Source organism: Hippocampus zosterae, chromosome 6 (genome assembly GCF_025434085.1).
Source record: "Hippocampus zosterae strain Florida chromosome 6, ASM2543408v3, whole genome shotgun sequence".
Lineage (NCBI taxonomy): Eukaryota > Metazoa > Chordata > Actinopteri > Syngnathiformes > Syngnathidae > Hippocampus > Hippocampus zosterae.
In genome coordinates, this window is record NC_067456.1 from 25859010 (window position 1) to 25873978 (window position 14969).

At 41.3% G+C, this 14969-nt stretch overlaps 1 protein-coding gene across 3 annotated transcripts in view; it reads right to left on the reverse strand.

The window, feature by feature from the left end:
* Nucleotides 1-716: 716 nt before the first annotated feature.
* ydjc (YdjC chitooligosaccharide deacetylase homolog) overlaps nt 717-14969 on the reverse strand; it is a 44200-nt gene continuing 29947 nt past the window's right edge. For 2 of the 3 annotated variants that reach the window (XM_052068338.1, XM_052068339.1), the window contains exons 4-6: nt 13243-13342; nt 5498-5675; nt 717-1666 (exon numbers count right to left, since the gene is read on the reverse strand). In XM_052068338.1, the coding sequence (XP_051924298.1) occupies nt 1351-1666; nt 5498-5675; nt 13243-13342 (594 nt within the window). In that variant the 3' untranslated portion in view covers nt 717-1350. Of the gene's footprint in view, nt 1667-5489; nt 5676-13242; nt 13343-14969 lie in introns of all 3 variants that reach the window. The other variant, XM_052068340.1, reaches the window with a different exon arrangement.

The following is a 14969-nucleotide window of genomic DNA, read 5'->3' on the forward strand; positions in this document are numbered from 1 at the left end:
ACTGTCGGCTTTGTGTAGAGTAGATTTGGTACAGACGAGGAGTTCTGTTTTATTGCTGTTTAGCTTGAGGAAGTTATGGGAGAACCAAGATTTGATTTCTGAGAGAGAGTGAAAGAGGGAGGAGGGCGGGAGGGAGGCATCGGGTTCGCTGGAGAGGTAGAGTTGGCACGCCCGTGACCTGTGTAATGATAAGCGAATTAGAAAATGGACGGCTGGAAGAATAATAATGTATACAAAAACAATAGTGACCGTGCAGCGGTCACTGCTCGGGCCATAAAAAGCTGGAAGAAGCTATGATGGGCCCACGCAGCCTAGGCCACTTTACAGCATTCTTACTAGCTTCAGCCAGAATATTTACAGTCTTTTAGTTTTGTTCTTGGGTTGATATCCACATTTCAGACCAAAGCACAGTCATCTCTGGGACACAGAATCCGTCCGTCTCTTTCCTGAATGGTATGACGACTGGACACGCCAATGACGTTTATACTGTCATGTAATTGTTTGAACAAATGAACGTGTCTCCTTCAAGCATTTGAAAAATTTACCCAATGATGAATCAGACTTGTGGAAGTCCACATTTCTTTTGACCTCCCCATTATATTATAAAGAAGAAGTACGTTTCAAGTATACCCTCAAATATCCCCACAGATGTGCCTCTAATTAACTCAATGTTGTCAATAAACCTGCCAGAAGCATCCAAAGACATCATCATCATCTGGGTTTTCTCAAATTGTTTAAAGGCACAGTAATCTTATTACATGTAAACTTCTGATTTTGAATAAAGTAATGAAAATGTGTCCCCCGCAAAATTCTTCACATCATTCTGGCATTTATTACAAAATATAAATTATTTCGGTAATTTGAATTGATCTAAAACAAGAAAAAGAAAAATTGTCTGATTTCATGACACTGAGAAAAAAATGTTTTTTACACAGCGTATGTAAATGTTTCAACTCCCATATATGTGTCAGCGGTGGCTGGCCAATAGATGGTGCCACCCAAAGCCCAATTTAGTCAACTTTAATGAAACAAAATCTACCACTACCAGTCTTTTGATGTCTTGTTTTGTTGGTTCGTTGTTTAGAAATTGCCCCTTGGCCTATACTTTTCTGTACTCATCCAAGGGTCCTGTGATTTCTTAATAAATAGCATCACATTGTAGTTCAAGTTTAATAACAGTAAAACGTTTCAAAATTGCCCCCAAATATAACATGGTTTTACGGTAGTTCTGAAATTTTCGTCAAGTGTCAAGAGTAAGGATAGTCAATGTGATTCTTAATGAAACAAAAGTTATCTTCCCAACAAATTCATCTGGTGAAGCTCTCCAATTAATATAGTGAACACATATTCTCAAAGGTCTTTAAAAGCACAGAGCTGCACTCTTTCCTTGCGGTACATAGCAAGTAGTGACAAATCAGTGAGCACACTGAGTTCATGTTGCCGATCTGCTGACTGGGAGAAGTCATCCGGTCCTTCTCCACAGCCACCTTTTTGTGGATGACTGGGGTAACCTGGGTGGACCATGAGTTCTGCTGTGACCACTCGCTCTTCAGGATTGGACGCGGCACAGGAGGACATACTGAAGGCATGGCTGAGGGTCCTCTGAAGGTTGGAGACAGACATGTTCTGGCCTACTGTGGTCAGTCCAAGGTACACATCTGGCCACCTGCGAAGATGCAAAGGGGTTCACTTTTTCATTGATCATACTGTTTAGAAGTAGAAGAAGCATTGCCAATACCCCCCGATTTAACTCAAACCTGTTACCGGTCTGATCCCAGCCTGTGTATATTCGTGCAAAAACGTCTGTTGAACAAGGCCGACAGAAAATGCTTCAAAAGTCTCCAGAGTCCTTCAAAACCTGTGAATTTAAACATTTCCTAAAGCAGGCTACTCACATATCAACAATCGGGCCAGATTTGAACATTTCCCTCTCTTATGGTCAAAGTGGTCTGATCTCAGATTATCCTGAGCAATTAACCTGTGGTGTGGGGTGTGTTCAGGATGGCTTTTCGTCCCAATCTGCTCGAGACAACGGTCAGGGCCCAACAACATGTTACAGCTGATTGATAATCTATGCAGTTAAAAACAGAGTTTGGTCAATACATCTGACACAGATGCCATGATTATGATGTGAAGGGAATGATAGACAATCAGGAAACTGACCTGAAGCTTGCAATGAAGCAGGACACGAATATAAAGCATTTGCAACCGCATTGTACTGTTTTTTTGTTGTTGTTGTTTTTAAACTAGATAGGACAATAATTCAATTTCTTCTTCCACAGTGTGGATGCCATGTGGCAGCATGTAGCCTCTCACAGGTCAGTCTCTGCACTAATCTTTTTTTTGTGTGTGCCCTGCTGTATTGGTCATCTCAAGAAAATTATATACTATATGAATTTTTGTTGTCATGTGTACAGCCCTTCACATTTTAAAACAATTGGTGACATTCAAAGATGGGCTATGCGGATTACTCTCTTGACAAAAATAAATAACAAAATCTGCTTTTTTTTTCGTTCTAACCGAAGTGGGTTGGTACTACCTAGCATCACTTCATATGAACTCAAACTATTCCATGTTTCACTGCCTAAGCAGATCTATTTCTCTAAGTTGGAACTAAAAAAGTGAAAGAGTTAAAAACCATACCAGAGTAAATTACTTTACTCACGCACGCGTTCACACACAATTGCATTTCCGGGTTTTGAGCAAGCGAGACTTAATGTAGCCGCCTGCAGTCGAGCCACACAAATGCACTATATAGAGTATATTGTAACAATTCTGAAGTTTTACACTTCTCAGCATTCTTTGGTTCTGTGCTAGCTCCCTCTCGGCCCTTGGGGTGGGGGGCCGGAGAAAATTGCCCTGAATGCTGGGAAGCCTCTACTTTCTCAACAGTACTGCCTTTGTCACATCTCGGCTAGATTACTGTGATGCAATTTACTTTGGAGTCAGCCAATCCTCCATGATGTGTCTCCATTTGGTCCAAAATGCTGCTTTTCACTTCTAGACAGTCACTCGTAAGAGGGAGCAAATAGCCCCGACTGTGGCATCCCTTCACTAGCTCCCTATACATTTTAGAGTTCTTTTTAAGATTCTATTATTTGTTTTCAAATCTTTAAATGGCCTCACTGCACTTCTGAGGTCCTCTGCCCCTACGCAGCTGCCTGATGCCTCAGGTATGCGGACCAGACATTATTGGAGGGACCAAGAACTAAGCGGCAGCTCCGAGTGGATTGAGCCTTTTCTGTTGCTGGCCCCTTCTCTTTGGAATGACCTTGCACTCAACGTCTGGCGAGCCCCCTCGTTGCCCATCTTTAAAACTGGTCTTAAAACTAATTTTTAATCTTTAGGTTTTGACTCAGCACGAGACTTGACTTTTAGTTGTTTTGTGTTTGTGCTTTATACTGTCTTCATCGTTCATTTATGTTTTTGTTGTATGAATTATTTTTTCCTCCATGTACAGCATTTTGTATACAGCAGTGTTTTTTTGAAATGCTCCATAAGTATAGCCGTTTGTGGGTGGGTGCGTGTGTGTGTGATAGATACTGTAGATAGAGAGAGTGTGTTTTGGACCTGGGCCTTCAGTTGGTATTTTGTGATCGAATGCAACTCTTAACAATGCCATATCGTCACTATATGTAACCTTTCTTTTTCTGTCTAGGACAAACATGATGGAGAATCTTGTTGAGGCAAACAAATCAAGGCATAACCCATATGTCCGATGCCCAAATCAGTGTCAACGTGAGGGACTCCATACAAATAGTTGTCGAAACAAATGAGTACATGAGTAAAATCTAACTTAGTACTTTTTCTTGAAAGTCAAATATGTGCTTGTAAATTGAGCTATCATCTTGCAGCATTTGCAGGCCGTCAGATCAACTTAATGTAACTTAAGTGTTACTTATTTTGCACTGATGCTATTACTTGTTAGATGTTTTGTACTGTTAACTGCTTTGTCTGTCACAGATTTTAATTTCTTTCATCTTCAAATTTATGGCAGATTTCTGTGTCTGTTGCATAATACATGCTATGAGGGACCGTGCCAAGCATGTATTTTGTTTCACGTGTGAAATTGAACAGTTTTATACGTAATCTAGTCAATACTTTAAGGCAGGGGTGGCCATTAGGTAGATCCTGATCTACTGGTAGATCTAAAACAGGTCCCAAGTAAATCCAAGGAGTGTCAAGGAGAAAAAAAAACAAACAACCATTTGTGTGTCTTTGTACATGTTAATAATATATTTTTTTGTGTTAATGTACACTGCACCCTAATGATCTTATCAGTCTAATTTTCACCCCAAAAATATTTACAAATAAAATAAAGCAGGTAAATCTTGAATTTATGGTGGCGCGTGATTACATCACCGGAAGTTGTTAGCTCTCAGCAGTCTGCAATTGCAGCTTGTGATCAGAACTGTTGCGCTTTTTTCTTTTTTCATCATTATTCTCATTCAGAGTTTGCTTCGTGTACAATTCACCGAGGGCACGAGCAAAGAATAGGAATCTAGGAGGGCCCAGGGAAGCACTTTAAAACGGTACGTGTGAGCTACGATAGTTAACAGGCTGCAAAAGTGCGTTGCATGCCTCAGTTTCAGGCTGTTTCTCATCAGGGCGTGCGTGTGCGTGCGTGTGTGCGCGAGCGTGCGTGCCGGTAAGGGTCGATCCCGGGAGGTTAGTTGATCGAAACGAAGATCTTCGATCCAAAAAGTTTGAGCACCCCCTGCTTTTAGGGATTGTAATGTAATGTATACAAATTTAATTTGCACATTGGTTAATGTGACCATGCATTAGGATAGATTACTGGCCAAAAAATGTGTGGTAGTTGAAACTACCCAAAATTCTAGTTGATTTGACACAGCATTTTGGGACAGTAAATAACAAAAACATGTATCAGTCATACAAACAAACCAGAACTGTAGTAAATTTGAGCGAACCATTTGGGTAAAACATTTAACTCACCTATTGTTGGGTTAAATCAACCAACTCATCCTGCTGGTTCCTATTGCCTACAACAGTTATTGATGGTGCCATTAGAACCCAGCGGCTGGGTTTAAAATTAAGTAATTTGGGTTTCTTTTAACCCAACTGTTTTCGCTGTGTAATATTGTCTGTTTAATGAAAACAAATATGAGATATTCTTTCATAATTTATCCAAAACTTGTCATTACCTAAATACACACAAAAGTACTGAAAAGTGGTACAGTTGATTCCCGGTATCAATTCCCAGGTACTGGGAATCAATGGTGGACCTGTTAAAATGTGAAAGGTAGGAATACCCACTCATTGACCATGTCACAAAATACTAACAGGATAAGCAATCCAGAAAATGGGTAGATTTTGGGGAGAATTACAATGTAGTTGTTCAAACTGTGCATCATGCAAGATGATAAAAATATGGTGAAGCAAAGGACACACACACACACGTAACTGGAATTTCTTGACTTGAGGGTGGTCTACGGGAGTCATGGACCACCTAAATTAAATCCTCATACCTACACACCTAAGTCCATAACGCCTGAACACAGGGACAGAATCCAGAGCGTCTTTCTCCACCTGAGCGTAGAATCTTTTGAGATGAGCCGGCAGCCACTGGCAGCTGTGTAAACCTGGCTCCACTGGAACACGAGTATATGGAATTCTGTGATCTGACAGGACCTGTGCAAACACCTCACGTACCTCTGCAACACAAGATCATAAATTAATTTCACGAGGCAGCATTGTTTAATAGACAAGCCTCTATAGAGGCATCAAAGGGGCATTGAAAATATTGTGGCTGTGGTGACTCAAACGTTATGCTATACAGCATTCGGGGGTTTTCTTTGGGAGATAGCCACGTAATTTTGGGTTGTCTTCGGTTCCAAAAGCTCTGACATGATTTAAACGGTTATCTGAGCAAAACTGTATTTGCTGTGTGTCATGTTTGATTGCCATTGTACATCAACAGTGGGAGCGCGATAAAAACTTGGAAGGTCGCTCCTAAAACCGCTTATCATGATCCTGTTCTTGTACGTCTCTAGCAGGTGGCAGGGGAGGGTCTTCACTCCAGCATGCACATCTGCTGCTAATTTGGTCATCAGGTTAGCCATGTATTTAAGGACTTCCCAAGCGCCAAATCTCTGTCGGATTATTGACCTTGTTGCTGCTCTCACTCAAGTGTTGTTTTCTAGACTTCTTGATCTCATCATTGTCATTTTTGCTCTCGAGCCTCTCGCCTTGTAAAATGTGTTTTTAGTCTTTGAGTCTGCTCATGTTTTGTTTTAAGAAATAGAGGACTCCAGTCATTTTGTTTATAATCTTGGATTTTCCATTTCCTAGCCTTTGCAGGCGCTTTCCTACTTCTTTTTGACCAGCGATTTCTGTTAATACTTTGTCAGTACATTTTGTTATTAAACAAATATTTTTGGTACGTATTTTGTTTTGTCTCCATTTGTGGAATCCAATTGCCATTCAGTTCCTTCTCAAACTGTGTCACCATCAGTGAGCAGAAGGGCCACGAATGATGGTTTTTCTTGCTTACAATTACAATACGTGGCTATTCCATCCATCCATCCATCCAGTGTCTGAACTGCCTTATCCTCACAAGGCCGACTCACCCAGCCGACTTCAGGCAATAGGCAGACTACACCCTGAACTGGTTGCCAGCCAATCACAGGGCACACAGACAAAACCATTCACACTCGCAATCACACCTTCGGACAATTGACAGTGTTCAATTAACCTACAGTGCATGTTTTTTGAATGTACGAGAAAACCGGAGGAGTTGGCCTTCCTGTGTGGAGTTTGCATGTTTTCACTATGTCTGTCGGTTTTCTCTGGGTACGTCGGTTGATTTGACATACAATTGCACAATCTTATGCACCACAGTTGCCAACAGGCAGCAGAGAGAACAACAATGTGAGGAAGTGAATCATGCATTATAGACGTTCGGTGCACAATTAAGAGCCAATGAAAATTAATAATGAAATGCTTGAATGCAAATAACTAATACTACTGCTTTGGTAAAGAATAAAATAACAAATGTGGAATTATGAATACCTCAATGCTTTAAACTACAGTGGCAAACCAGTTTGCTTTCTGAGCCTCAGGAAAACACAAAGGATAACAGAACTGAGGATCACAGATTTTCCTTTAATTCAATGACGAGGACGATCCCAAAAAGATTCATTGGGCTGTTTATGTCACCTGCAGCATGATTAAAAAGGCAAGTTCAAATAAACAGAATCGCCAATAGATGAAAGAAGAAGAAACGCGCGGCTGATGGGCAGCCATGACTTCTGAAGATGAAGCTATTTTGACAAGAGAAGTTTCTCCCCTCGTAGTATCTCCAGTGCAACATGAAGGAGAAATCTATTGTGCAGGGTACCGTATTTTCACAACTATAAGGCGCCATTAAAAGTCTTAAATTTTCTCCAAAATGGACAGGACGCCTTATGATGTGGAGCGTCTTGTGTATGCGCCGAGTTCCAAAACCTGACTGTCAGCCGACACGCTGTTTATATAGAGAAAAGGCGGAAGTGTGGACAGGCATGCGGCAAAGAAGTCGGCCAATCGGTGAAGGGTGGGAGTGTAAGTGGACGCTAAAGGGACGCTCCAAGCAGGTACCAACACATGTATAGATTGTGGCTATGTGCATTGTTGCAAAACAACTTCGGTTTTGGTTTCTAAGAACCCCCGAAAATAAATTCTACAAAGAGACATACCTACGAAGCTCAGTTCAAACTTCAAGCCATCGGTTATGCTTTTGGCATGCGTGCCCATCTCACAGCAGCGGTGAAAAACCAAGACGAGCAAATGAACTCTGATTTTGCCGTTATTCCCTGAGGCTTGACTAAAGAACTCCAACCGCTGGACATCGGCATCAACCGGGCGTTCAAAGTAAAGTTGTGACCGGGCGTTCAAAGTAAAGTTACGAACGGCATGGGAACAATGGATGATCGATGGTATACACAACTTTACAAAGAGTGAGAGGCAGCGCTGGGCGAGTTACGCCACAATTTGCGAATGGCTGCTTGGACGAACGTGTCTGCTTGCACTGTTGTTCGAGTTTTTGGCAAAGCCGGCATCATTTCTGTGGAGCCACATGGCAATGAGAGTGACTCTGACAACAAGAGGGAACACAGCTTTTTTGATGGATTACCGGTACTTGCACAATTGTTCAATTCAGATACAGAGGATGAGGACTTTGATGGATTTCTGGGTGATGATTGATCGAAAAACGTGAGTACATTGTACGATGGCTAAATAAAATACAACGGAACTCAGTTTTGCTTCCGTTGCCTTTTTAAAAACGTGTTTTTAGCTTGTATCTGTATGTCTTGGCATGCTATCGTATGCTTCAAGCTAACGCGTTTTTAGCGTGCGGGCATGCATGCCGTATGTTTTACCACTTTAAAAACTGCGGCCAATAATACAGTGTGTTTTGTCTATGTGTAAAATACAGAAATAGCACTCATTAATGCGACTGAGCCCAACCATACGGTGCGCCGAATGGTCGTGAAAATACGGTACTTGTATTCATAAAGTGTTGTGGAAATATGATAAAAAAGCTGTTGATTCTTACCTCATACAGTGATAGTGAAGTCCCACACCGTTTACTATATATGGGTTATGAATGTATTTTATTATATATAGTGGATGTCTATTTACAGTATATACAATATACAGTTTCATGAGGTAGAATACTTTATTTTCTCTTCATTTTAAGCATTTTAGCAAGCGCGAAAGGCTTATTGGTCCTCTACGTCTTTTTCCACTCTCTTTTTAGCCAACTCCTCTTGTTTTTACACATGCTGTTGAAAAGCACTTGAGATTGAGTAGCTACTTTTCAGTAGAAATGTCTGTTTTCGGTGTTTCACCGAGGTTGCGTGACTCTGTAAAGCTTTCCATCCTCTCGATCCGCATAGAATGACAATGTCACACACTGTACACGGAGCTTTACCGGCGACATCGAGCTTTTTCACGAAATCCGACACAAGCACAATGATTCCTCTTTCCCGTTTCCTACTGGGGACACCGTCAGCTTTCTATCCAACGAGTCCCATCGAAACGTGTTTTTCAGATCCGCATCTATCTGACGCACTTTAGCTTCGTCGCGAGTCTCGATAACATTCGGCATTCGCGAGAAAGGGGTTTAGGAAGGAGAACACGGATTGGTTGTGATTTGCATATAGCGACCAATCACAACAAGCAAGACATTCGTTTTAGCTTATATAGGAAGTAACAACAAACTAACGCTTTGCGATAAAAAATGGGATTCAAAATGGATGCTTGCAAACGTTACTTGTAAACATTACGAGCCCCGAATCTGCTGAAGACAAGTCAAGGGGAACGGGTCGATTGTGAAAGGTTGGATGATCGAAAAGTAGAACTTCAGTCCAAAAAGTTTGGGCACCCCTGATCTAGAAGGTTGCCTTTTCTGTTGAAAGAATCAATGTGCTGCTTATAACTGGGAAGTTCATAGTTAAGTTGTGCTCTATTAAAATAACCTAGGATGATATGGGGTGACTCGGGATGCTATAGCTCGAGTTTGATTACTTGTTCAGCTAGCATTTGTCACGCTGTGTTCGTGTTAGCTTGCGGTGGGATGTAAACACCCGCAAGCATGAAGGAAGAGAACTCCCGTGGTGAGTCCGCTGCAGTGTGTGTTGAGCTTTGTGACATCATTGCACCATTCCTCGTTGATACAGAAGCATATTCCACCACCTTTTGATTTCCCCGATAGCTTCGTGTCACCATTCACTCGATGTAGGTGAAACGTAATGTCTGGGTGGCAGTCACTGTGCCAGGTTTTGGTGAAGCAGAGCAACGCAGCACGTGCAAAGCTTTTGTTGGTCCTTGTGAGAATAAATTCATTCATCTTGTTTGGCAGAGAACATAGATTAGCAAGATGAATCGATAGGAGCTGTTTTCGAAATCCACGCTGACGTAGTTTGACTAGGACGCAGGCTCGCTTCCATGCTTCGTACAGCGCAGCCGCTCGCTATTAACTCAGAAAAACCGTGTGGGTTTTTATGTGCTAGTGAAAAAAGTCAGAGCGTAGACTCCCGAATGCTAAGCAACTCTTCTCTGGAGTAAGTAAGCGGCGTAGGGTCGCTAAAAATGAATGAAAATGACAAAAACAAAGACAAAAATAGCGTAACCGAGGCAGTCACATGTGCTGGCACCAAATTATTTTTAGATTTAGAAACTGAAAAACTATATACTATATTTACATTTAAATGTCTCCTTATCTGAAATCAACGGTCTCAAACTTGGGCCTTAAACTGGACAGTGATTTCAAACTCGATCGGCAAATTGGTGCCGTTGTTAAATCCAAATTCTTTCACCTTAGACAGCTGGCCAAAATAAAACCTCTCCTCTCACATGAACACTTTGAGACAGTAATTCATGCCTTTGTCACATCCCGGCTCGATTACTGCAATGCCCTTTACTTTGGAGTCAGCCAGTCCTCCATTAAGCGCCTTCAGCTGGTCCAGAATGCCGCTGCTCGCCTCTTGACTGGTACTCCTACTCTGGCATCCCTTCACTGGCTCCCCATTCATTTTAGAGTTATTTTCAAGATCCTCCTCTTCGTTTTAAAATCTCTGAATAATCTCGCGCCACCTTACCTCTCTGAGCTCATCCGCCCCTTCACACCTGCCCGGCGCCTCAGGTCTGTGGACCAGTCTTTGTTAGAAGTACCAAGAACTAAACTGAGGCTCAGAGGGGATCAAGCCTTTTCTGTTGCTAGTCCCGCTCTTTGGAATGACCTCCCACTGAACATTCGGCAAGCCTCCTCACTGCACGTCTTCAAAGCCCTCCTCAAAACTCACTTGTATTCTTTGGCGTTCGACTCAGCATGACTTAGATTTGTTTTGTTGATTTTACTGTTTGGTGTTTTCTACCACCTTTATTACCGATTTGTCTTACTGTTTATTGTGCATGTTAAATCGCTCCATGTACAGCACTTTGTATGCAGCAATGGCTGTTTGAAAGTGCTCTATAAATACTGCTGACTTGACTTGAAATACCTTGGATTAGTACTCGATCCCCAACTTAAATCAATACACATATGCAGGAAATCTTAAAAACAACACGAAGGAATCGAAACTGCTTAAAATTAATTAGACATTACATACATTTGGATTAACAAAACGGTAACGTACTACCAATGTCATAAACTCAACAAATATAACCTCCTACGCTTTGACAGCTTTCGTTATTTAGGCTTTCTTAAATTAATTTACAAGTGTATTTATAACTTAGCACCTGAGCAACTCAGGCAATTTGTTGAGAGACAAAACAGCCAAACTCGAAGCCCTGCTAACCCAAACTGCAAAATACCTTTCTGCAGGACAGCTTTTGGAAAGTCAGCCTTCTCCGATAAAATATGGATCACACTGCCAGCAGAAATTAAATCCAAACTTGACTGCATTAAATAAATATAAACAAAAAGATATTTTATTTACAGGTGAGGAGTTTTTTTGTTTTTTTTTACTCTCTACTCACCTGTAAATAAATATAAACAAAAAGACATTTTATTTATTGCAAAGATTTTATGTCATGTATTGTAATTGTAATATTGGATTCTTGAGTTGTCTAGTTTGTTTAAGTTTTTTTAAATTTATGTATATTTTGTAGCCAATATTGGACTGCAATGTTGTGGAAGAGCCCGACTGGGGACTGGAGTTGAGAATTAGCATTAGCTTTTGTAAAATGCCTATGGAGATGAATTATGGTAGGGATTTCAACATTTAATCCTTGGGCAACACCTCTGGTCAATGTTCTTAGTTGGAGCATGACAATTGTTCGGTCCCTCAAAACTTGCGAGCTCCCTGGCATTGTGCTGTGTGATAAAACTGCACATTTAGAGTGGCACACCTGTGCAGTAAACATGTTGACTAGTAATCAACATTCTGATATGCCACACCTGTGGGGTAGATGTAATTGTATGTACTAAGGTTGATGTATCTCGTCTTTTTATGTTCTGACATTTGTTATTTTTATTTTGTTGTGAAGCAACAAAACGTACTGTCTGCTACCAGACATTTGTGTGTCTGCGCGAGGGACCTGATGTTGGTCGTGAGACACCTACAGCTATAAAAATGTAAATTGGATGAATCCTCTCCAAATATTAAGTGGCAGAAGCATTTTTAATTATAATTGCAAAAAGGGCAAAAAAGGATGAAGCGATGGATACGAACAATGTTAATATTCTTGCTTGGCTCTCGACGAAGGCGGACGCTTTTTGCTTTCTGCGCTGTCCCCCACCCCACCCCACCCTTCCCTGCTCGCAACTCAGTCCATGTGCTGTCTTATGTCTGACCTTTCCTAGCCTCCTGTCGTATTTTCATCCTAAAAACAAACATGGAATCGGTTGGCTGGTCTCTCGATGCCATCGACAACATTTTCTCGATGAGAAGAGCAGGCAGTGGGGAGCCTACTTGCCCCTTGGGGACTTTTGCTGCTGGGTACACCCTAGATCCTTGGAGGAAGCGGAGAATGGTGTGCCTGTCAACACTGTCCGTTGAGGATTTGGACGGCATCTACATTTTCGGCCTTCCGATAACAGATATGCTGCTGTTTGGTGTGAGCAGTTTCCTGATCTATCGAAAATTCAACCGACGGGAGCGGCTCTATTGGACGAGGCTGCCGGTCTAAGGATGGCATAACGCGGATGTCCAACACTCAGACTGTGCTCAACCACAAACTGTAGCGGGTTTGCAGGATGGACAACAACTTGGAGAAAACTGGAATCCGTGTTCAATTACTGACTGAAATCATGGATTTGGCTGATCGACGCCACTAAAGAGACATAAGCCACGGACTCAAGGCTGTCTTAAATTCTTGGGCAGCCTGCTACCGAAACAACATCTGCTATCTCGACCTTCCCCTGATGAAAATATGCACAGAAGCTAGTCCCCCACCATTAGCCCCTCCCTCATACATTCCCTTGATTCACCGTCTTTATTGTTTATGTCTTGTGACCTGTTGTAACTGTCATATGCTTATGCTGGAGTTTTTTTGCCTCACTCAAATTATCCTCAAAATGAGGGTAGTTCAAGTGTGGGTTTTTTCTCCCTCTCTCCCTCCCCTGTGGTTTCTTTCCGACCTTCGGGTTGCGTGAACGCTGGCGCGTTTTGGCTGCCGCTGCTCAACCCGTATTGTTTTGTGTTTTTTGTTATTGTAAAGTGTCCTTAGGTGTCTTGAAAGGCGCTTATAAAAAAAAAATTATTATTATTATTATTATTATAATGTTTGACTTACCTTGCAGTATATGGACATGTTGATGTCCATCCATATGATGAGGTAGGTGACCCGTCAGTTCTCTGAAAAGCCTGATCTGGTCTCTCAGCTCTAGCTCCACCTCAACATAGAAAAAAGAAGACTGAAGTGCGAAACAAAAATACATTTGGGTTAATCACACAGATGATACAGTTGCTGGAGTAGCAAGAAGTGCTTGTTTGTTGAAGGAGCAGGGCAAAAACTAAACATTGAGGCTGTCAGGGACTGTGTGACTGAGAGATGCCGTGGCAAGTGACCGGGGCAAACTAATAATTTGGGGTGGGGGTCCCAACATTGGTCTTTTTTTGTGTGAGTGTGAATATAATAGACAAGATGAATGTCAACGCGCTAATCATTTAGAAGGTTTTGAAACAGTCTTCATGTGAAGATTATTACAACAGTAAGGATTTTTGTTTACAGATCTGGGACGAGAACACCAATAATGGCCACCGAAAGTACAAGGTGGCACATGTTAAGCACTAAGTGTATGATGCATGAGAATTTGTATCCAAAGGAAGGAGAAAATGAATTGTGCAGATTAGCCAGGCAGAAGGATAAAGCTTGAAGACTAAGAGTAAGTAAGAAGAACTATGTGTGGCCTATCTAGTTTGCTTTTAAAGAGTGCCTCATAGTTCAGGGTAATTTATGAAGATGACACTGATGAGTTATGACTAGGGGGAAGGCAAACTGCAGTAGCCCTCTTATCTAGCAAGTGGCAGTAACAAAAAGGACAACCAGAGTCAGATCACAGTGGAGCATGTATTTGAAGACTAAAGGGCAACTACCCTTTAGTCTTCAAATGCAAATGAAGATGCTTGATGGAACGCAATGACTGCCACTTGGCAAAAGTTAAGTCGATATTATCGGTTTTATATAGTCATCCTTTATCTCGGTTAAGGCAGGTGAAAACTGATTCTCACTTACACTGCCATCCAAGAGAGAGAGAGCAATAGATAGAGATATATGTAGCAGATAGGTATATTTTTAAGTTTTTCCATAATATACACAGTAGTTGCACTCGTGTGTAGCCTGTCATGAAAAAAACACTTTTTCACACAGGGACATGTAGGTTTGGAATTTGTTTTCCCTTTAATAATAAAAACTTTCATTTAAAAACTTCATTTTGTGTTTACTTGTGTTATCTTAGACTAATATTTAAATTTGGTTGATGAAACATTTACGTGTGACAAAAAAAAAAAAAATCAGGAAGGGGGCAAACACTTTTTCACACCACTGTAAATAAATTCTGTTCTTTACAAAATGCCAGGCAAACACAACTTCTGTGGGAGACCATGGAATAAAGAGGGCAAAAAACGACGGGGACGCAGTTAAAGGTTAAATAACCCTCATTTTTATTCTTTACTATATTCTTTGTTTTTTTTTACATTATGCACAACTATTATTTCTTGTACTATAATCTAATTGTAACATGTATTTGTTAAGTATTATAATGCATTTTTATGCTTTAGGAAACATTTATGTCTGAATTTGGGGTGTGGGGGGGTCGGGGGCGGGGGCTGGAATGAATTAGGGCATTTACATGGAAAACGTTCCAAAATGTTCGAGTTAAGAAAATTCTTCCAGAACCAATTAATTTCGTAAGTAGAGGTACCACCGTATAACAATGCGTGTTTTGTGTTTACCTTCAAAGCAGCCCCATAGCAGAGTCCATTGCTCCGGTGTTAATGAATGACCCATGGGGTCTTGTT